This window comes from Geotrypetes seraphini, chromosome 8 (genome assembly GCF_902459505.1).
Source record: "Geotrypetes seraphini chromosome 8, aGeoSer1.1, whole genome shotgun sequence".
In the NCBI taxonomy this organism is placed as follows: domain Eukaryota; kingdom Metazoa; phylum Chordata; class Amphibia; order Gymnophiona; family Dermophiidae; genus Geotrypetes; species Geotrypetes seraphini.
Genome location: NC_047091.1, coordinates 2,384,215 through 2,406,504, shown reverse-complemented (window position 1 = coordinate 2,406,504; position 22,290 = coordinate 2,384,215). Strand labels below are relative to the sequence as shown.

At 45.2% G+C, this 22,290-nt stretch overlaps 2 protein-coding genes across 10 annotated transcripts in view; one reads left to right on the top strand and one right to left on the bottom strand.

Annotated features, from left to right (window-relative positions):
• LOC117365402 (calpain-2 catalytic subunit-like) overlaps positions 1 to 20,686 on the bottom strand; it is a 104,125-nt gene extending 83,439 nt beyond the window's left edge. For 4 of the 5 annotated variants that reach the window (XR_004540409.1, XM_033955805.1, XM_033955804.1 and 1 more), the window contains exon 1: positions 5,218 to 5,585. Coding sequence is in view for 4 of the 5 variants with exons in the window: in XM_033955805.1 (XP_033811696.1) it covers positions 5,218 to 5,403 (186 nt within the window). In the remaining variant the exon portion in view is untranslated. Of the gene's footprint in view, positions 1 to 5,217; positions 5,586 to 20,228 lie in introns of those variants that run through there. The other variant, XM_033955806.1, reaches the window with a different exon arrangement.
• Positions 20,557 to 22,290, top strand: part of CLASRP (CLK4 associating serine/arginine rich protein) — a 211,791-nt gene continuing 210,057 nt past the window's right edge. For 4 of the 5 annotated variants that reach the window (XR_004540410.1, XM_033955808.1, XM_033955811.1 and 1 more), the window contains exon 1: positions 20,557 to 20,692. The gene's annotated coding sequence lies outside the window, so the exon portion shown is untranslated. The remainder of the gene's footprint in view (positions 20,693 to 22,290) is intronic. The other variant, XM_033955810.1, reaches the window with a different exon arrangement.

Sequence of the window (22,290 nt, the reverse complement as noted above, 5' to 3'; positions counted from 1 at the left end):
TCGGGTTAAGTTTAAAAATCAGTTTTCCTTTAACTGGAAAAATCTGAGTGGTGTACCTCAGGGTTCCCCACTTTCACCCACATTATTTAATGTATATCTCTCCTCCTTGGGTTACAGCTTGAGTAACCTAGGTATAGAATTGTTCAGCTATGCTGGCGATATCACAATTGTTATACCTTGTGGCACAATTCTATCTCATATTTCTCATAAAATTGAGTCTGTGTTGAAATTGATGAATTCTTGGATTCAGGATTTTAAACTCAAGCTTATCCCTGATAAGACGAAGTTTTTTGTTGTGGCGCCACATAAGATTATTCACGAGCCATCGATTAGTATAAATTCTACCTTGTAAATAATTCAACCAACAATTAAAATATTGGGAGTCGTTCTGGATCAGCATCTGACCATGAAAAACCAAATAGATGCTGTGGTACGTAAGGGTTATTACATGCTGTGGAAACTGCGTACTAGTAGACCCTTTTTTGAGTTTTTTGCTTTTAAACTTCTAGTATAATCTTTATTACTGAGGGGTCCTTTTATCTAGCTGCGCTAGCGGGGTTAGTGTGTCGGACATTTCATCACGCGCTAACCCCCGCGGCCGGCTAATAAACTAATGCCTGCTCAATGTAGGTGTTAGTGGCTAGCGCTGTAGGCGGTTTAACGCACAGTATTACGTGCGTTAAACCCCTACCGCAGCTTGATAAAAGGACCCCTGAGTCTTTTGGATTATTGTATATTTAACAATTCCCAAGAAGGACATGGTTAGACTCATACTTGGTCTTAAAAAGTATGATCATGTGACTCCATTCTATTGTGAGTTGCATTGGCTGCCAATGGAGGCTCGTGTTTTGTTTAAGTTGGGTTGCTTTTGCTCTGTCCTACATGGTTAACAGATTCTCTCTAGCATCATATAAATATAGCAGAAAATCTCATGCCCTGTTTACCTTTCCGCCAGTACAGGTCTGTAAAAGCAAGAAATTTCTTGACCATACTTTAGCATTCCAAGCGGCTTCACGTGATAGGGAATTTCAATTGTTACTGCTTGGAGCCTGTTCTTATAAACATTTCAGAATTCAACTGAAAACTCAACTCTTGTCAAATAATTTTTTCTTGATCATCTTTATATTGTCCTTAGTTCATAATCTTTTGTAAACCGCATAGAACTTATGGTTATGCAGTTAAAATGTACGATGTTATGTTATCTAATTTTTAGAGAGGACTTAGCCAGCCAATGAATATTGGTGCTGACTGGCTATGTCGCACGACTTAGCTGGAGACTGGCCAATCCGCTGACCAGCCAATCCACTGAATATTGGCAGTTAGCGGGTTATTTATTTAGTTAATTTTCTAGCCTGTTTTCCTATAAGAGCCCAGAGTGAGTTACAAGTAGTAAAAAAGATTTTATGCTGCTTATCCTAGGAATAAGCAGTGGACTTTCCCAAGCCATCTCAATAACAGCCAATGAACTTCTCTTTTAGGAAATTATCCAATCTTTTTTTAAAACCTCGCTAAGCTAACTGATTTCACCACATTCTCTGGCAACAAATTCCAGAGTTTAATTACACGTTGTGTGAAAAAATATTTTCTCTGGTTTGTTTTAAATCTGCTAATTATTAGCTTCATTGCATGTCCCCTAGTCCTAGTATTTTTGGAACAAACAATTCACATCTACTCTTTCCACTCCACTCAGTATTTTATAGACCTCTATCCTATCCCCCTGAGCCGTCTCTTTTCCAAGCTGAAAAGCCCTAGCAACTTTAGCCTTTCCTTGTAGGGAAGTCATCCCAAACCTTTTATCATTTTTGTCACCCTTCTCTGTACCTTTTCTAATTCTGAGGTGAAACAGAGAATAATGAACTTAGAATGTTCTAACCTGGGTCTTTCCCATGGCACTAAGCCCATTTCAAATGCAGTAGTATTTTAGGCATTTTTCAAATATTTTTATTTCAAATCGTGTTACCATTAGTACAACTTACCTGAAAAAAGTTAATGCAGGAGCACTTAATCACTTCATGCTCCTATATTTACTCTGCATTAATGCTTTCACACCCATTCTCTGCCCATGACACACCTGTCTAATAAATAGTCTAAAAAATTTGCTACTGGCAAACTACAGGGCGGGTCAAAAGTAGATATACAGCATTTATTCATTATTTCTTTTTATTGTACAGGTATTGAATAAGTATAATACACTACTGAACAATAATCAAGTAAACGTGAAACGATGCAACTAATACAAAAATACAAAAACTTGATATGAATATTATTCATGACACCTGCACCAGTGGCATACCAAGGGGAGGGGGGGGGTGGGGGGCGGTCCGCCTCGGGTGCACGCCCCAAGGGGGTGCACAGCCGGCCACCCTCTCTATTCTGCCACTGCTGCCTTTCCTTAACCAGCAGCAGAGGCAGTAAACAGGGGTGTCCGCGGGTGCTCACCGGCATTGCTCAGATTCTGGCCAGCTCCCCTGCTGAAAGCCGTGGGTGTCCGCTCCTCGCGCAATCACGATGTCAGAGAGAAGGCTTCCGACGCAGCCGCAGATCGGTGAGGTGTAGACGCCCGCGGCTTTCAGCAGGGGAACCGGCCAGACATGCTGGGCAGGGAAGGGGGAGGGTAGAAATGCTGCACAGGGAAGGGGGGAGGGTAGAAATGCTGGGCAGGGAAGGGGAATGGTAGAAATGCTGGGCAGGGAAGGGGGAGGGTAGAATTGCTGGGGAGGGAAGGGGGGAGGGTAGAAATACTGCACAGGCAAGGGGGGGAGAAATGCTGCTGCTGCTGCTCCTGCACAGGGAAGGGGGGAGAGAAATGCTGCTGCAGCACCCAATTGAGGAGAGAGAGGGAAGGAGGGAGAAGGAAAACAAGGGAGAGGAACCAAAGATGCCAAGTCCATGGGAGGGAGGGAGGGAAAGGAGAATACCGGACCATGGAGGGGGAGGAAGAGATGCCATGGCATGAGGGAAGGGAAGGAGATAGAGATACTACACCATGGTGTGGAGTGGGAAGGAAGGAAGGAAAGGAGAAGAGAAAGATAGAGATGCCAAAGCATAGGGGAGGGGGTGGAGACAGAAAAATGGAGAGGGGTGAAGCTGAAATGAATCATGTGCAAAGGAGAGAAGGGACCCCAGATATACAGTTTATTGAAGGGACATAGAAAGAGGGAAGATGCCATATGGAAGAGAGGGTGGACAGTAGATGGAAGGGGCAGAGAGAATGTGGGCAGTAGATGGAAGGGGTAGAGAGAGCAGAAGCTGGGTGGAAGGGGCAAAGAGAGGGCAGATGTTGCATGGAAGGGAGAGAGGACAAATGCTGTATAGAAAGAAGAGAGCAAAGAGAAGATGATTAAAGCAGAAATGACAAAAGGTAGAAAGATTTTTTGTTGCTTTACTTAGAATCAAGTAGTATTGTACGGTATTGATAAAAGTTTATAAATAGGAAATGGAAATAAGGCAATTTTTTAGACTAAACCCCTTTCCTCAGGACAGGATACCATAACAGCAGTATACTGTACTGTTCTGAAGAAAGATTTGGCCTCTGAAAGCTAATTGAACTAAACTAAACTAAACCTTAAGTTTATATACCGCATCATCTCTACGGAAGTAGAGCTCGGCACGGTTTACAAGAACTTAAAAATGAGAAGGGTAGGAAAAGGTTTACATAAGTTTATAAGTTGAGTGGAAAAGTAAGGGAAAAAAGAAATTACATGTTAGAGAAGAGCCAGGTTTTTAGTTGCTTGCGGAATAAATGGAGGGAGCTCAGGTTCGGCAGCGGGATGGTTTAGTCCAATAAAATGGTATTTTCTTATTTCTTATTATTTGTTTTATTTTTAGTTGTTAATTTGTAAAGTGGTGATTGTTATATATAAATTTTTTCAAATTTACATTTACCGTCTTTATATTTTGCACAGTATTAGAGGACATGTGTCACTGTTTTTGTGGTGTTGTGGTGTTGCATTGTATGCAGAGTCTGGTTTCTTGGTGGTTCAGTTTAACTTTTGTCTACATATTTCTATTTTTAGTTTATGATTATTCCATATTGGGTGAGGGTGTATCTCTGTTCAGTGTATATGAAAAGAACATAGTTTTCAGTTGGCATTGACTGCAGGATCAATTGACTGTGCGGGATCTGGTTTGTTTAGTTTTACAATGTATGTGTTGGTGTTCTAGTGCTCACTGCAGTGTTTAAGATGCTGCCTTTTCCTAGGTATACTCTTGTGCGATATGTGGATTGTTACTAAAAATCATATTTTGATATAGATGGGGGGGTTGTCAAAAAATGATGGGCCCCAGGTGTCACATATGCTAGGTCCGCCGCTGTACAATAAAAAGAAATAATGAAAAAATACTATGTACCTACTTTTGGCCTACCCTGTACTGCAAAATACTTTAAGCCGTTTTGCAGTAAGTATTTTTTCCCTATATTAAGTGCACGTTAGTGCTTAATACAGTTTAATAAAAGAGTCTCTTAGACTGTCTGAAGACTGAGTCCTCCACAGATAGAAATATACCTACACTACTGTATCTAATACACAACATTTGATAGCTTTCAAGTGATATATAAAAAACTAAAATAAATACAAATGCATATGCAGACACACATATATATGTGCACACTGACTGATATATAGGCAATCCCCGGGTTAGGAATGAATTACGTTTTTAAAGCTGTTCTTAAGCAGGATTTGTATGTAACTCAGAACTTGTAGATTTTAAGATTCTTGCTGCTTACCTGTGCTCCCAACTGACCCTTCCAGTGTTCTCTCTAAGGTACAGCATGAAGAACCCCACACTGTTCTTAATGTGGCCATCATTCCAGGAGAAGTGTAGGAGTTTATGCCACTGGAAATACTGCGCAGTCAAATCAATTGAAGCTGAGACCTCGTTCTTAAGTATGAGTCGTACTTAGGTCAGGCGTCTGTAACTCAGGGACTGCTATTGTCATACATATCTATGCACACATATTGTCATCTGTACGCTATAAGTAGTACAGTGATGGAAAGACAGGACAATTGTTAGACAGCAGGAATTTGGGTGCCGTTTGGAGTATGACTACATGACTACAAGGCAAACTCCATTTGGGGATATAATGAAGGGTCAAATACTCTCTTTCTGGGTGCTATGATCGCTCCTCTCTGACCTGAAATCTGAATTGTGTTTTCTTCTTTTAAGCACCTTTCACCAGTGCAGAGGGTTAGATTTAATCAACTTTTTCAGACTTACCGAGGGTCTCAGCCAGACGACGGTCTTGTCCTGCGTGATTCCCAGACTCTGTGGACTCGCCGGAAATAGGGGATCCTCGAACAGCTTCTTCTCTCTCAGGCAGGCACTCCTCAGGCTCTCGTAATCTTGATTTCTGTACTTGAGGGGATTTTCCCGAGAGCCCGGCTCTGCTATCGTATTTGCCATCTCTGCCCTGACCTTCCTGAGCTATCCTGCACACTCTCTATCCCTAATATATTACAGATTCTTCCTGGGTTTTTTTCCTTCTGTCAGAGCTGCTTCAGTTCTCTTTATAAATGACTCTTCGGAGTTTCTATAAGCCTCTCTGGCAATAGGTCATCCCTTCCTCCCTTCCTCCCTGTCTCTCAGCTCCCTCCCTTCACAGGCTCCTCTCGCTGATGTCCTCTCAAAGAACTTCCTTCCCTTTCTATCTTTTGTCCCTGCCCTCTGTCTCTCCCAGGCTGCCTCCACCTCACTCATTTTCTTTGGCTTTCCTCCCTATTGTCTCTCGTTTTCAGGCTGTTCCCACCTCGCTGTTTGTCTCATCAGCTTCCCCACCCCTTTGCTCTCTTTCTCTGAACTTTGCTGCTTGCTAATCTTGTCTCTTCTGAGGCTGCTCTCATTCTACTGTTTCTCTCCGATTTCTCTCTTTGCTGTCCCTCTGTCTCTCTTCCCTGCTGTCTCTTTCTCAGGCTGCTGTCCTCACCCTTTGTTTCTCTCTGGATTCCCTCTTTGCTGTCTCTTTCCCCTGCCATCATTCTCTCTCAGGCTGCCCCCACCCCACTATTTCTCTCATTAGGTTCCCCCTTCTTTGCTCTTTTTATCTGGCTCCCCTCCCTGTCTCTCTTTCTCCTTCCACCCCACTCCCTCCTGCCTCTCTTTCTCAGACTGCTTCCTCCCTCCCCGGTTCTCTCACTGGGGCTCCTCTCTTAGCTCTCTTTCTCTCATTTCCCTCCCTGCTGACCTTCTCTGACTCTTTTCCCTGCTGTCCCTCTTTTTCAGGATGTCCCCATCCCACTGGTTCTCCTCTTTGCTGTCTCTCCCCTACCCTCCTTTGTATAGCTGCCCCCACCCTGCTGTTTCATAGTCTGTTCTCTCAATCTCTCTCTCAGGATTCTCCTCCCTGTTCCCTGCTCTCAGGTTCCTTCCCTGCAGATTCAGAACTAGGAAGCTTTATTTGCATGATAATCTGTACTTGTGTTGACAAAGGTAATGCATAGAAATAAAACAAAACAAATGAAAGGAAAATAAGGTCATACATTTTTAATTGGATTAACAATCCATTTTAAGATTTAAAAGGCAGAACCACCTTCTTAAGGTTCCTTTAAGGTGGACTAAAGTGATGTCAAAGTAATAGGTAGGGCGGGTAATTTTTGTAACAGGAGACCCAAACAACAAAGGCATACAAGTGCATATATTGCATCTGCCTGCAAAGGCAGGGTAATTTGTGTGTGTGGCTATATGTGCAAGTAAGAATCGGTATATGCATGCCTAATTTTATTGAGAAACATCCATAAGTGCCTTTCCTATCCTCACTAATAGATGCTGTTTATTTGATATTTGTTTTTCTGCAGTTCACTCAAGGGGCTAAATGCACTAAAGAGGATTGGTAAGACCATGTGTGTCTGCTCCGATCCATTTTTTTGCCAATTAAAAGAGCTATTGATGCACTAAAAAGTTTGCAATCAAATGATTTACCTCTCCCGTCCAATTGATCGATGTGAGAACGACTCTCACATGTGTGCAGAGCAGCAAGGGAAACCCGAACAGCTGAGAGGCAGGGGAAGCTCTGAAAGCAGCCTCCTGCCACTCAGCTGTTCGGGGCAGGAAACCTCTCTTTTTTTTTATGGGCACAGATGTACATGTTATACATGCACAATATCTGCCCCATTAAAAAAATGCCCCCCCCCCACCAATAACGGCCCTCACCAACCCCTGATGAACGCAGCATTGGGAATCCCCCCATGCTAGTGAAAATTGGCAGAAAGGATGCCCTCCTGCCATGTTGCCCCTCCTGCGCAAGAAAAAAATGGCAGGAAGGATGCCCACTCCCTCCTGCCTGCCAACCACCCCCCATCTGTGGCAGCAAAATGGCAGGAGGGATGCCCACTCCCTCCTGCCACTGAAGGCCTACCCAGTGCCAGGCACCCCTGCAAACATCCCCCACCACCCCCCCTTCCCTCCTGCAATCAAAGGTCCACTGACCGCTCCAGCCTCCTGTATATTTCATGGAAGTTGGGAGAAGGAGGGATGCTCACACTCCGAGGCCCGCCTGTCCAAAATGGCAGGCCTTCCCCTCCCAGGTACATCATGTGATGCATGGCGAGGGGCCTAAGGCTCTGATTGGCTCAGATGTCAAAGGCCCCCTCTCCTTGTTGGAAAATTTTGCCCACAAATATAGCACAATGAGGTTAGAGAATCACACGGTGATGATAGAGAATCGCTCGGAGTGATCGTTTAAATATTAATGAGCCTATTTTACTACCATTTTAATTGTAATGACCTCATTGTACTACATTTGCTTAGCAGAGTCAGTCTGCTAGGAAGGTCAGAAAAGACCACGGTGAGCCATTCTGATAATTGACCAGTAAACTCCAGGACTTTGAGTTTTGTTTGGGCATCCTCCACTTTGGTTGCTATATCTAACCAAACCATATGATGATCGCTACTTCCCAGGTGGGCCCCCACTCAGACATTAGAGACACTTTCACCATTTGTGAGCACCAGATCCGGTATCACTTTTTCCCTCGTGGGTTCCATTACCATTTTTCTAAGCAGAGTAGAGAGCTGCACGGGAATGGGGAAGACGGGGATCCCGCGGGTTCCCCCTTCGGGTCACGGGGATCCTGTGGGGACACCCCCTAGGGTCGCGGGGATCCCGTGGAGATGCCCCCTAGGGTCGCAGGGATCCCGTGGGGACGCCCCTCGTGCTCTCGGTGATCCCGCGGGGTTCAATGCCTTTCCTACCTGCCCTGCTGCAGCACACATAGCCAATCGGAAGTCTTCCCCGACGTCAGCGCTGACATCGGGAAGACTTCCGGTCGGCTGTGTGCGGCAGGGCAGGTAGGGAGAAGGCAGTGGCGTAGCAAAGGGGGGGTAGTCTGCCCCGGGTGCAGCCATGGGGATGGAGTGTGCACAGTCGGTCAGGTCCCCTTACCTTTGTGGCACTTTCCCCGACCGACTGACAACAGGCCCGGCCGACAAACCTCCCTGCCCTGTAGCCGCGAATCTAAATTACCTTCTTACAGCAGCTTCAATACTCCAGCTGCTGTAAGAAGGTAATTTAGATTCGCGGCTACAGGGCAGGGAGGTTTGTCCGACCGGGCCTGTTCTGTTGTCGGTCGGGTGGGGAAGCGCCACAAAGGTAAGGGGCAGGGAGGAAGGGAGAAAAGGTGGAGTGGAGAAGAAAAGACGGTTAAGGGAAATGGGTAAAACTGAGGGGGGAGAAGGACGCTGAAAACACTGGGGAAGACAAAGGGGTGGAGAAGGACGCTGAAAGGATATGGGGAAGATGGGGGGAGAAGGATGCTGAAAGGACATGGGGAAGACGGGAGGGGGGGAGGACGCTGAAAGTACATGGCATCTCTGTCTCCTTCCCTGAATCCCTGGCATCTCTCTCCTTTCCTTTTATTCCATCTCTCCCTCTCCCTCCATGCTCTATCTCCTCTTTCCTTTCCCCCTTCCTTTTCCTTTGGTCTGCCATACCCTCTTCCTTCCCTCCATGCCCTGGCATCCCTCTCTCTCTCCCTTCCTCTCTTCCCTCCATGCCCTGGATTCTTTTCCTCCCTCCCTTCCCTCAACTTCTTTCTCACTCTCTTTCTCCCTCTAGTTGGATGCATGAAATTCTCTCCCCCTCTGCTCCCTTTCCTCCTTCTGTCACCCTGTCCCCGGTCAGCAGTGCAGCCCCTAAGCGGGTGCTCCAAGGCCTGGCATCATGAACTTTATTGGTAGCAGCAGCAATCACAATTCACTGCTATTGCCAGCTTTGGGCCTTTTTCTCTGTCGGGTCCTGCCTTCATGGAAACAGGAAGTAGGCGGGACCCAGCAGAGAGGCAGGCCCAAAGCCGACAACAGCAGCGAATTGTAAACACTGTTACTGCCCAAAGAAGTTAATGATGCCAGGCCTTGGAGCACCCAGGGCTCTCCCCCCTCTCCCAAGTAGCCAAAATGTTCCTTTTCAGAGGGGCCCCTGACACAGCAGCCGGGGGCCCTCTGAAAAGGAACATGTAGCTCAGACCCTCCAATCTTTCCCTCTCCTGCGAACCCTGCCGACCCTCTCACTGTGAGACAACCGACAGCATGGGGGCATATGTGACGTGGCAGAGGGAATCACCAGCAGAAGGTCACAAAGTAGCCTGTTTAGAGTGCTGCAGCTGCCGACGCTGCTGGAGGGAGGTTTGTCGGTCGTCTCGCAGTGGGATGGTCGGCGGGGTATGCATGGGAGGGTCCGAGGTAAGGAATGTTTTTGGAGGAGGAGCCATGTTCTGCCGCGCACCTTCCCTCCGCCTGGCCGTTGCTGCTGGGGGGCCGGTGTGTGAGCCAAGTGCAGACGCTGGAGTGGCTACTGTGCATCGGGCTCAGGGATGGCAAATTCTGCAGCACCTTCCCCCCCCTGGGTCCTGGTACACGGTTGCTTTCGTCCTCTGCCAGGGGGCTGATGATTTGGGAATTGATCTCAGTGTGGCTCCAGAAAAAGGAAGTAAAAGCTGGATACCCCTAAGGTCCGAGCTCTCAGGCTAATGGTCTCCAACAAGCAAGTTAACTGGGGGAGGCCTGTGGAAACCACTCCAGGACCTAAAGCAAGCATTAGTAGTTAGACATGGCAGGGGCCCAGGACCCTTAGACTTGCAAGGGGAGGGAAGCTTGCTTGCACCTCCCTAGGGATAGTGGAAGACCTGGGTGGGGAGGTAAGCAATCCTGGATTGGATGGAGAAGGCAAGATGGTTAAATGAATTATGGTGCAGTGAAAAATAGGTACAGTAGGGTACTGCCCAAGCATCTCCCCCCAGACTCTCTACCAGTACAGCAAGCATACTACCACTTTTTCTATCGTGTGCTGTAGAGCTTACAATCTAATTAAATCAGACAAAGGGAATGAGAAAATAGGCATGAGTAATTTATAAATGAGTGGGAATTAAGACCAGCCTCGAAAAAGTAGGATTGCAGTCGGGATTTGATGATGATGGAAGTGGAGAGAACTTAAAGGAGAGAAAGGCGGGGCAGGGCAAAAGTGGGGACTGCAGAAGGGGCAGATGATGGAAGTGGGGAGAACTTGTGCCGTCAGCACCAGGCATATATGGGAAAGCAGCAGCGGTGAGGAGGTGAGAGGCCCTCACCTCCTCACCACTGCTGCTGCTTTCCCACATGCTGGATGAGGGGAAGAGGATAGAATTAGTGAGATAGTGGAGGTGTGAAGGAAAGGGGTGGCAAGCTGTGAGCACAGTGAAAAGAGGGAAACTGAGGACTGTGGAGGAGTGTGTGGCGCAGTGGTTGGATCTACAGCCTCAGCACCCTGCGGTTGTGGGTTCAAACCCCGTGCTGCTCCTTGTGACCCTAGGCAAGTCACTTAATCCTCCATAGCCCCAGGTACGTTAGATAGATTGTGAGCCCACCGGGACAGATAGGGAAAATGCTTGAGTACCTGATTGTAAAAACCGCTTAGATAACCTTGATAGGCGGTATATAAAATCCTAATAAACTTGAAACTGAATAGTAAGAAAGAATTTAAATTTAGACTGAGGCAGAAAACAGAGAAGAAAGACCAGAGAAGGAAAGGGAAGAGAGGAGGGATGCCAAAGAACTGGGCAGGTGACAGAGATATCAGATCTGAGTGGGGGAAATGAGGAGAGAGATGCTAAAAACCACAGGGGGGAGGGAAGTAGATATGGAAGGAGAGAGATGCCGGACCATGAGGGGAACAGAGGGAAGATGATGGATGCCAGACCAAGGGGAGGAGGGGCATGAGGAGAGATGGCAGGGGGAGACAGACAGTGGATGGAAGGAAGAGAATGACAAAATGAGGAAAGCAGAAACCACATGACAAATGTAGAAAAAATTATATTTTTTTTATTTTATTGCTTTAGGATAAAGTAGTATTGTAGCCGTTTTGATAAATGGTTAAAAATAGAAATGGTGATCCTTTTATTGGATTAATTTTAATATATTTTTGACTAACTTTCAGAGACCAAATTCTTACTCAGGACAGGATACACAGCAGTATACTTTACTGACCTAAGAAAAGAGGGTTTGACCTCTGAAAGCTAATTAAAAAATGTATTAGTCCAATAAAATGGTATTATTTTATTTTCCATTTTTTGTTTTATTTTTATTTGTTAATTTGTAAAGAGATTTGTTATTTCTCTTTTTCAAATTTACATCTGCTATCTTTATATTTTGTTCAGTATTGGGGGATATGCACCACTGTTTCTTCACCCCCTAAACTGTACCGTTCCATCAGTTTGTAATACAAGCCAGCATGCTGAATGCTCTGCATTGCTCCGATGGGCACAGAATTCCAATGATCGTCAGAACAGCACAGAACATTCAGCCCGCCAGCCAGTGCTAAAAACTTCTTCTGTGCTTTTGTAAAAAAGGGTGGAGGGGGAGTTTAGTTTGTGATTGCTTATTCCATACTGGGTGAGGGTGGTTCTGTGTGTATGAAAGACATGGTTTTCTGTTAGCATTGACCAACCTTGTTTGGCAAAATACATCAGGCATGGTTCCTGGGAGCACCTTAAATAAACCTGATTTGAATCTCCTTATTGTCTGCCAATCTTCTTTTGTTCCACATTGGATTCTTTGGTGGACCGCTTGCCTTGTTGTTTTGTTGCAAATTAACATACATGGAGTGGAATGTACCAGAGGAGTTACAGATTTGGTTGTTTATACATACATATGGGTTAATGTTGGACGACAGAGTGAGGCAGTTGAGAGGAGTTGCAAACTTGGTTATTAATATAGACATATTTTGGATAGTATTACTGCTTTATAATGCATTTGAACACTTTTATATACGTATGGAAAGAGTTTAGAAGTCTTGGGCAAGTAGGTGGGAAGGGAAGGAAGGGGGGATTTGTTCAGAGATGTTTGGGGCTTGCATAGAACTAAAACTGTACACTGGCATGGGTTTGGTGATATTTCTTTGTTTTGAATTTTATAATAAAAGAAAAAAAGAAATACAAGTGGAAATAAAGAAGTAAATAAGAAAACAGGTAAATAATTGGGGGACGTGGGCGGGGCTATGGGGCCCAGTGTACTTGTGTGCCTAGGGGCCCTTGAAGAATTAATCCTGCCCTGTTAACAAGGAAATTCCCAGGTAAAGCCTTATGAGGGCCTTTTTGGATCCAATTGAACTGAAGGACAGCCACCAACTATCTTCCCATGCGAGGCTGTAAGTGACTCTGCTGACCAGTGTGTGTCTATCCCACCAGCTTGTCTTCAGACTTTTTATTGTGTATATGCTGAAGAAAGTTGGCATTTTCAAATGCATTTTCTTCATCTACTGAAAAATGACTTCTCCTTAAAGCCTGTGGCTTTTCCTCCCATCCATTTTCCTCTTTGTGTCATGACCTTGGGTAGACAGGCAAAGAGTAGCAGAAAACCAGCTAGAATGATGATGAGGGCCACACCAGAGGACTTCAGGGGCCATCATTGGCCCCCAGACCTTGAAGAATATTGGCTTAGAGGTGTCAGGTTTGTTAGTGGCCCCCACAATATATGGTTGGTGGGGTCACTTTAGAGGCACCCTGAAAACGCCCGGTCTCAGGTTCAGTTCCCTCACTGAAGATTCACCAGGAAGTAGAATCAAAGAGGCACAGCCAGAGGTGATTGCATAAATAATATATTATAGAAAGTCTCACAGAAAAGCAATATTCTGAAGCATTACAACAATTAAGCATTACAATTAATGAGAGAGCAAAGCAGTTTCCCTGCATTACAGAGTCCAGAAGGAAGCGTGAAGTTCCAGGGAAAGGCAGAGAGAGAGAAAGGGGGATGGGGTGATGTTTCGTGTTCTATAGATAAAGAGAAGGATAGACAGAGAGATAGAGAAAGAGAGAGCTCAAGAGAAACAAGAGAGAACCAGAGTGCCAAGCCAAGAGATAGCTAGATAGATAGATTGATAGAGCAGAGAGGAGGCTTTTATACCTTGGAATCTTATTCTGAATATAGAAACTATTGTATGTCCCAGTATTTTTCTGTTTAGAATTTGTAAACTGTTTGAAACAATGGTTAATTTAATTGATAAAGGAGGGTGTGATACTTGCAGGCATTATAGATGGGATTAGTCTCTGGCTTCTTTGTCCCATTCAAGCAGCCTATCTTTTTGATCAACAATCCAGTCTGGCTGAATGATTAATGTATGTGAATTCTGTGCAGAAGCACAGAATTCTGCATCCAGAGTCAGATTGATATAATTTCCCATAGGCCTTCGCTGACATTAGTAGTGCCAACTAAGAATGTTAGCAATAGCTATGCTGACATCTCCCATATTTTTTTTATTTTTATTTTTTGAAATGAGGGCAAGCTTGTGGTACCCTTCTATAAACAGCCAGTCTGCAATTAGCAGATGCCTCTTTTACCTCCAACATTATAGCCGCACGTCCCCTGTCCTGCAGAATCTCCAAGCTATGAAGATAAACAGTTCCCATTATGAGTTCAAACCTCTGTCTTAGGTTGTATAGGCCATCACCTGGGCGGGAATCCCAGTATGCTTATCTTACCCGTCGTTGAGCGAATGAACGGTGCATAAGGGATGCTGGAAGCTTTTTCAGGCATAAAGGTACCAAGATGTCATGACAGAGAATGCAAGTATGGGATAATATTATGTCTGACCCTGGTAATGCAATAGGCCATGCCAAATTAAAACCAAATTAGCCAAAATAGCAAGTGTCAGAAAAGATACTGGAAATACATGTATAACTGCCTTAAAAGCTAGAAGGAACTTTGTATGATATGTGTTGTAAAGAAATGTACACGTGTTTCACTTTACAGCAAAGGAAAATCATAATAATACATAGCAAAATTTGTACAATAATTAAGATAATGATAGGGTGAATTAAAACATTAAATACGTGGTTTGCAGTGAGCGAAGAGGTTTTCTTAAGTTGTTCAATGTAAGTATGGAGTTCAGTAAAGTTCAGCAGCTTTTGAAATGTCTCATTCACCATTCCAAGAGGTAGTGGATGCACAGCATATGCAATAAAGTCTGGAATGTCCATAGAATCATTAGTTACCAGAGGTGTGGAGTAGGTTGTCCCATTAATGGTGATGGAGGATAGAGGTGAATGACTACACCAGGTATTGTTCAGTAAATAAGTTGAACTGTACAGCAAAGCGTTCTTAGGAAGGTGGCTGTCATGAATCCGGGGATCCAAGGAACTGGAAACGTTTTGTGGAAAGAATAGGTGAAAACAAAAATGTCCAGCTCCAAGGTAGTACAACGTGTGTGAAGAAGTAGAGGAGTAGGAGATATTTGCGGACAGGGAGCAGGAAGCTGAATTAGTCCAGCAGGAACCGGCAGTCTCTTTAAACTGATGAGGTTCACACTTGAAATGAAATGGTGTCTGCACCGGATCTGTCAAGTCACTGGAAACTAGTGGTGTTCACCCTTGAGATGAAATGATGTCTGTGCAGGGAGGGATTTGAAAAGAGTCCCGATATCATTCAGCAGCTGTACTCCAGTGTGATCCAAATAAGAGATAGAAAATGGAAGAGAAACCATGTTGCCTGTACTGAATGTAGAGAGAGAGAAAGAGAGACCAGGTTGCCTGTACTGAATGTGGCAACATGTGACAATATTAATGCATTTACTTGGTATAGTTATGGCAAAAGACAGACAATATTCAGGTACTTAAGGTTCTTAATCAGACATTCCAAAAAGATATGTTTTTGTGTGCTGCATATAACTATTATGGCACTTCAGAGAGACCATAATTCAGTACTGAATGTATATATAAAAAAAAAATTATGTCAGAAATGTGTACTGAATCTAGTGAGGAGCATAGAATAAACACGGTATAAAGTGAAACCTTTACTTAAAAATATAACCCTAACTAAGCTACATTTAGGATATGAAACAATAGGTAAAAAGAACATTGCGTAATTGGGCTAGTTAAAAAAAAATAAAATAAATAAATGGGGAAAAAAGCTCTAGAAATGGCCAATGTTATGTATCCTGGGGTACCCCCTAAACTAAAACAAATAGACAAAAGACAGACCATATGGCACAGACAAAACATAAAACACAAATTTTTAGGCTATTCTTCCATCTGTCAAGTGTTCAGGGCTGAATTTAACTCTGAAAATAAACACATTGTTATAGAAAAACACAGCAAAGATGAACACCTGAGTAGTACAAATAATGCATATCATAACCATCTCATATTCAGAAAAGGCACAAAGCTAATATCTTCTTTGGAACGTCTTTGTCTCTGCAGTGATAAAGAGGAACCTTGGGAAACACTAGAAAGATTTTTGTGCCAAAACTGGTCTGGGATGGCTATGTATATATCCGAACTGCTGCTAAGAAAAAGAAAAAACATTTTAAATTGGCAGCATCCTCAAGGTCACTTAGAGCAAATTTCATCCCTGAATAGGAATGATAATTAACAATTCTATGCATACAGTGTGCGTTGTGTTTTTTTTAAATTTTATTGTTGGTAGATCATTTTGACTTGGTCATTTTAAAAGTAGCTCGCGAGTCATAAAAGTGTGGGCACCCCTGCTATAAACGATCTGGACATAGGCACGACGAGCGAGGTGATTAAATTTGCGGACGATACAAAGTTATTCAGAGTAGTAAAGACGCAGGGGGATTGTGAAGATCTGCAATGTGACATAATCAGGCTCGAGGAATGGGCATCGACATGGCAGATGAGGTTCAACGTGGATAAGTGTAAAGTGATGCATGTTGGTAACAAAAATCTCATGCACGAATACAGGATGCCCAGGGCGGTACTTGGAGAGACCTCCCAGGAAAGGGACTTGAGAGTTCTGATCGACAAGTCGATGAAGCCATCCACACAATGTGCGGCGGCAGCAAAAAGGGCGAACAGAATGCTAGGAATGATAAAGAAGGGGATCACGAACAGATCAGAGAAGATTATCATGCCACTGTACTGGGCCATGGTATGTCCTCACCTGGAGTACTGCGTCCAGCACTGGGCGCCGTACATGTAGAAGGAAAGGGTCCAGAGAAGAGTGACTAAGATGGTTAAGGGGCTGGAGAAGCTGCCGTATAGCGAAAGATTAGAGAAACTGGGCCTATTCTCCCTCGAACAGAGATTGAGAGGGGACATGATCGAAACATTCAAGGTACTGAAGGGAATAAACTTATTAGATAAGGACAGGTTGTTCACCCTCTCCAAGGTAGGGAGAACAAGAGGGCACTCTCTAAAGTTGAAAGGGGATAGATTCCGTACAAACGTAAGGAAGTTCTTCTTCACCCAGATAGTGGTAGAAAGTTGGAACGCTCTTCCAGAGGCTGTTATAGGGGAAAACACCCTCCAAGGATTCAAGTTAAAGTTAGACAAGTTACTGCTGAAAAAGAACGTGCACTGGTAGGACTAGTCTCAGTTAGGGTGCTGGTCTTTGACCAGAGGGCCACCGCGTGAGCGGACTGCTGGGCACGATGGACCACTGGTTTGACCCAGCAGTGGCAATTCTTATGTCGACCAGTACTCCCAAGTCTCTTTCCTGGGGGGGTCTCTCCAAGTACTGCACCGGACATCCTGTATTTGTATATAAGATTTTTGTTACCGACATGCATCACGTTACACTTATCCACGTTAAACCTCATTTGCCATGTCGTGGCCCATTTCTCGAGCGTGTTTATGTCACATTGCAGGTCTTCGCAATCCTCCTGCGTCTTCACTACTCTGAATAACTTTGTATCGTCTTCAAATTTAATCACCTCACTCGTCGTACCAATTTCCAGGTCATTTATAAATATGTTGACGAGCACGAGTCCAAGCACTGAATACTGCGGCACTCCACTCGTGAAGTTGACCCCTGCTCTATGCTGTCCAACATGTTTCTTTCCTCCTTCCTGGATAAGAACATAAGAATAGCCTTACTGGGTCAGACCAATGGTCCATCAAGCCCAGTAGCCCGTTCTCACGGTGGGCAATCCAGGTCACTAGTACCTGGCCAAAACCCAAGGAGTAGCAATATTCCATGGCAAGCAGTGGCTTTCCCCATGTCTTTCTCAATAACAGACTATGGACTTTTCCTCCAGGAACTTGTCCAAACCTTTCTTAAAACCAGCTATACTATCTGCTCTTACCACAACCTCTGGCAATGTGTTCCAGAGCTTAACTATTCTCTGAGTGAAATTTTTTTCCTCCTATTGGTTTTAAAAGTATTTCCCTGTAACTTCATCGGGTGTCCCCTAGTGTTTGTAATTTTTGACAGAGTGAAAAATCAATCCACTTGTATCCGTTCTACTCCATTCAGGATTTTGTAGACGTCAATCATATCTCCCCTCAGATGTCTCTTTTCCAAGCTAGAGAGCCCTAACCGTTTTAGTCTTTCACCATTCGAGAGGAATTCCTTCCCCTTTATCATCTTGGTCGCTCTTCTTTGAACCTTTTCTAGCGCCACTATATCTTTCTTGAGATAAGGAGACCAGAATTAAACACAATATGCCAGAGGGGCATTATAACATTCTTAGTCTTGTTAACTGTCTCTTTTTATTAATTCCTAGCATCCTGTTTGCTTTTTTGACCGCCGCTGCATATTGGGCGGAAGGTTAGACTTAGAGGGGATATGATAGAAACTTACAAGATCATGAAGGGCATAGAGAAAGTGGAGAGAGACAGATTCTTCAAGCTTTCAAAAAATAAAAGAACAAGAGGGCACTCGGAAAAGTTGAAAGGGGACAGATTCAAAACGAATGCTAGGAAGTTCTTCTTTACCCAATGTGTGGTGGACACCTGGAATGCGCTTCCAGAGGACGTAATAGGGCAGAGTACGGTAATGGGGTTTAAGAAAGGATTGGACAATTACCTACTGGAAAAGTGGATAGAGGGGTATAGATAGAGGATTACTGCACAGGTCCTGGACCTGTTGGGCCGCCGCGAGAGCGGACTGCTGGGCACGATGGACCTCAGGTCTGACCCAGCAGAGGCATTGCTTATGTTCTTATGTTATGTTCTTATTGTCTAAGCCAGACCCTGCTCTGCCTGCCAGAAACTATCTCTATCAGCAGGTTCAAGCTTACAAAACTTGTAGAACGATAAAAGGCTATTATCCTATGGAGACTAGCTAAGTAAAGTTTGTTCTTTTAAGATCTACATAGAAATTGACGGCAGAAAAGGGCCATAGCCCATCGAGTCTGCCCATACCAATGACCCACTCCCTGATTCTTACTCCCCTATAGATCCCACATGAATATCCCATTTTATCTTAAAATCTGACACGCTGTTGGCCTCAATCTAAACCCTAGGGGTTACGTGACCGCCTGTTGGGGGTTCGTGGGCTGACTGCTGCACACTCCATTTAATTACCCCCGCTGCTGCCGCAACTCCAAGAAGTGAAAGGCCAGGTGAGTGCAGTGATTGTACGCCGCCGATCCACAAGCCTTCCCCCTGATGCCAATTCTGATATCGAAGAGAAGGTCTGGATCAGCCAATCGCTGCTTTGACATTGGGGGAAGGCTTGTGGACCAACGGAATGCAATCGCTGCACACGCATGGCCCTTCCCAGAGTTGTGGCAACAGCGGGAAGTAATTAAATGGAGCAGGTGGGTGGCAGAGGACTGGGGGGCAGGGGGTGAGTTTAGGGGCAGGCAGGCTTTGGTGCGGCTTGGGGGCAGGCAGACAGGCTTCAGTGCGGCTTCAGGGGAGAAAGGGGGTGGGACAAAGGCTGGAAGGCAGTGAGGGGGACATAGGAACTGGAAGGAGGAACATAGGAAGGAGGGAGGGAATAGATAGGGACAATTGTTGGGCGTGAGTGAGAGGGAAAGAGATGGTGCACAAGGGGAAAGGAAGAAGAAAATTGGGCATAGAGAGGAGTGAGATAGAGATGCATGGGGAATAAAGGGATGAGAGAGATGTTGGTTGGGGAATGGAATGAGGTCTGGAGGAGAGGAAGCATGAGAGAGAAGAGAAAGAAAGGATGCACAGTTGGAAGGAAACTTGTGTACTTGTGCAACCAGGAATTCATGAAATCACCAGACAACAAAGGTAGGAAAAATTATTTTATTTTCAATTTAGTGATCAAAATGTGTCAGTTTGGAGAATTTATATCTGCTATCTATATTTTTGCACTATATTTGTCTATTTTTCTAAAGTCATCTGCCTTGACATCTTTGAAAAGTCCCTGAATATAAATGATAATTAACATTTTATCTGCATACAGTGTGCCTTGTGGGTTTTATAAAAAATTTTGTGGTAACCATTATGTATTAATAAGATTACATTGTGTGTATATGAAAAAAATGGATGGAAGAAATTGCATTACGATTAGTATCTTCAATGGCAGGGAGGGTGTAGGTCAGAGGTGTCAAAGTCCCTCCTTGAGGGCCGCAATCCATTCGGATTTCCCCAATGAATATGCATGAGATCTATGTGCATGCACTGCTTTCAATGCATATTCATTGGGGAAATCCTGAAAACCTGACTGGATTGCAGCCCTCAAAGAGGGACTCTGAGATCCCTGGTGTGGATGGACTTGGGTGAGCTTTGACGGAGACTTCAGTAGTTGGAACCTAAGAACAGTACTGGGCAGAGCTTTGGATTCTTGCCGAGAAATAAAGAAGAAGAAGAAGAAAAAAAAAAAATCCATCAAATTTTTAGATTGAATCAGGTTGGGCAGACTAGATGGACCATTTGGGTCTTTATCTGCCGTCATCTACTATGTTACTATTATGGGGATGGAGTCAGGGACAGGGTTACTCAGTTGGTATTTGTTAGGCTAAGGGGGAACTTGGCTTGAAAAGGTTAAGCTAAACCTACAATTGAGCTTTTCTCCCCAAACCTATCAAAGCTCAGAGCAAACTAACGTATACTTACCCAAAGATATGTCTTCTCCCCTCTTTTCTGTTTCCCTGCACCGCCCTACAGCAGCTTCATGAGTTCTCATTTCCCAGAAGCTGCAAACTCACTTGTCCGATATATCCCATCTTTTTTCTGTAGGGGCTGAATGCAAAGGAGGACAAAGTACAATAAGCTTTTGGGGGGGGGGGGGGGACTCGCCGCTTTTCTGAAAGTGGGTAGGATCCGGCTTTTACTTTCCCCCCCGGACCCATCTCCTCAGAGGCGAAGACTTCCAATTCGGTCCCCCCTCTCAAATCCAAGCCCAACCCCGTCTCTCCCACACCCCCGACTCCTGTTCCACCATCAAATACGTCTCTTCAGCTTGACGTCTCCGGCGTCCAGGTTCCTCTCTGACGCCACAGGAAGTGACGCAACAGGAAGATACGTCAGAAGGGGGGGAAGGAGATGCCGGAGACCGAAAGCCCCAGAGCCAGATACAGGTAACTTGGGATGAATTGCTGTCGTTGGGACGCGGGTGGGTGGGTTTTTCACACCGAGGGAGCGAGAGCGCGGCCGGGCCGGGGGGGGCTGTGTGAGGGGACGTCGAGACCTTACTGCAATTGAACTCTTTCATCCGTCCTCATTTCATTGCCTCGGAAAGTAACGGCACTTCCCCCCCCCCCCCCTAGTCTCCCGTTTTGCCATCGCCATAGCCAAGTCTTCTGCCAACTTCATATCCGGCAACTTTTTCTCTTTCTCACGCAGGGCAGCCTGGGCAAAACTGCATTTGCTCCTCCTTTTAACCATTCAGTGGAAGTTGGGGGGCGGGAGGTACCTGCAGTAGCAATTTTGGTGCAGCGCAATCTTACTTGGGATCTGGTGTAAAATGTCTTGAATTTTTGTGCGCAAACTTTCTTCCCAATACAGATGAGGGGCATCATCAAAACAAATGTCTAAGTCGAATTTGGTCGTATGGTATTAGATGCCCAAAGTCATCAGTGGGAAAATGTCTATTCTCGAAAAATAAGTCTGAAATATTTTTTTTCCTGAAAATCATCTATCTGGACGTCCGAGCCATTGATCATCCAGACCACCATTTGGACATGGGAGGAGCCAGCATTGTGATGGATTGGCCACCCAGACATGGCAACAGTGCAGTGGGGCACCTTACAGGGCTCTGCTGTGAACTTCACAAAAATGGTACCACATAAACATCTACCTGTCTTCAACCCCAATAGCCCTTATGGCTGCAGGTGCCACCTATATGGCAGTTCAGTAGGGTTTTGGGGTTTTTTTGTGGGCTCATATTTTCCACCATGAATGTAGTGGTTAGAGTGGCTTATAGGCCTGGGTCCTCCTCTCTGTGGTTCAATAGCCCACCCCACAGGCTATTTAAGAGACCTGCGTGCAGCTCTACTAGGCTTGGGAGGGTGCTAATGTTTTAGAGACAGATATGTATGTTTTTATTCCAATCTTTGCGGGGGTGTGAGGGGTCAGTGAACACGGAGAGTGTGTGGGAGTCTTTACTTTGTCTCTACAGTGATTAACTGGTCACTTTGGATTATGTTTGGCTGTTTTTACATCGTCTAAGTCAGTGTTCTTCAACTGCCGGTCCGCAGAAATTTCCTGCCGGTCCACAGGGATGGCATGTGCATCAGGCCCGAGAGAGCAGTGTTCTCCCCAGCGCTTTTCAGCCGGGCGCTCCGCCCAGCAAATTTAGATGCCCGCCCAGCTGTCATCTGCCGAATCCTGCTGCCGCCACTTCTTTACGCGCAGCGTGAAGAGCCGCCGAAAGACTCCTGCCAGACTTAAAACAAAACCCAGCAAGCAACTCGAACCCAGCTTCCCTCCGAAACCAGAAGTTACGTCCCGGGGTGGGGAGGTAGGGAAGAGAAGCCGGCACGGACCATTAGAGCCCCGGATCATGCAGGAGATAGACCAGCCACGGAGGGAAGCTTACTTGCTCTTGCTTACTTCAGGCTTTTCTCGCTGCCGGGTCCTGCCTACTTTATGTTTCCACGAAGGCAGGACCCGGCAACGAGAAAGGCCCGAAGTAAGCAAGAGCAGCAAGTTGTAAGCTTCCCTCTGTTGCTGACCT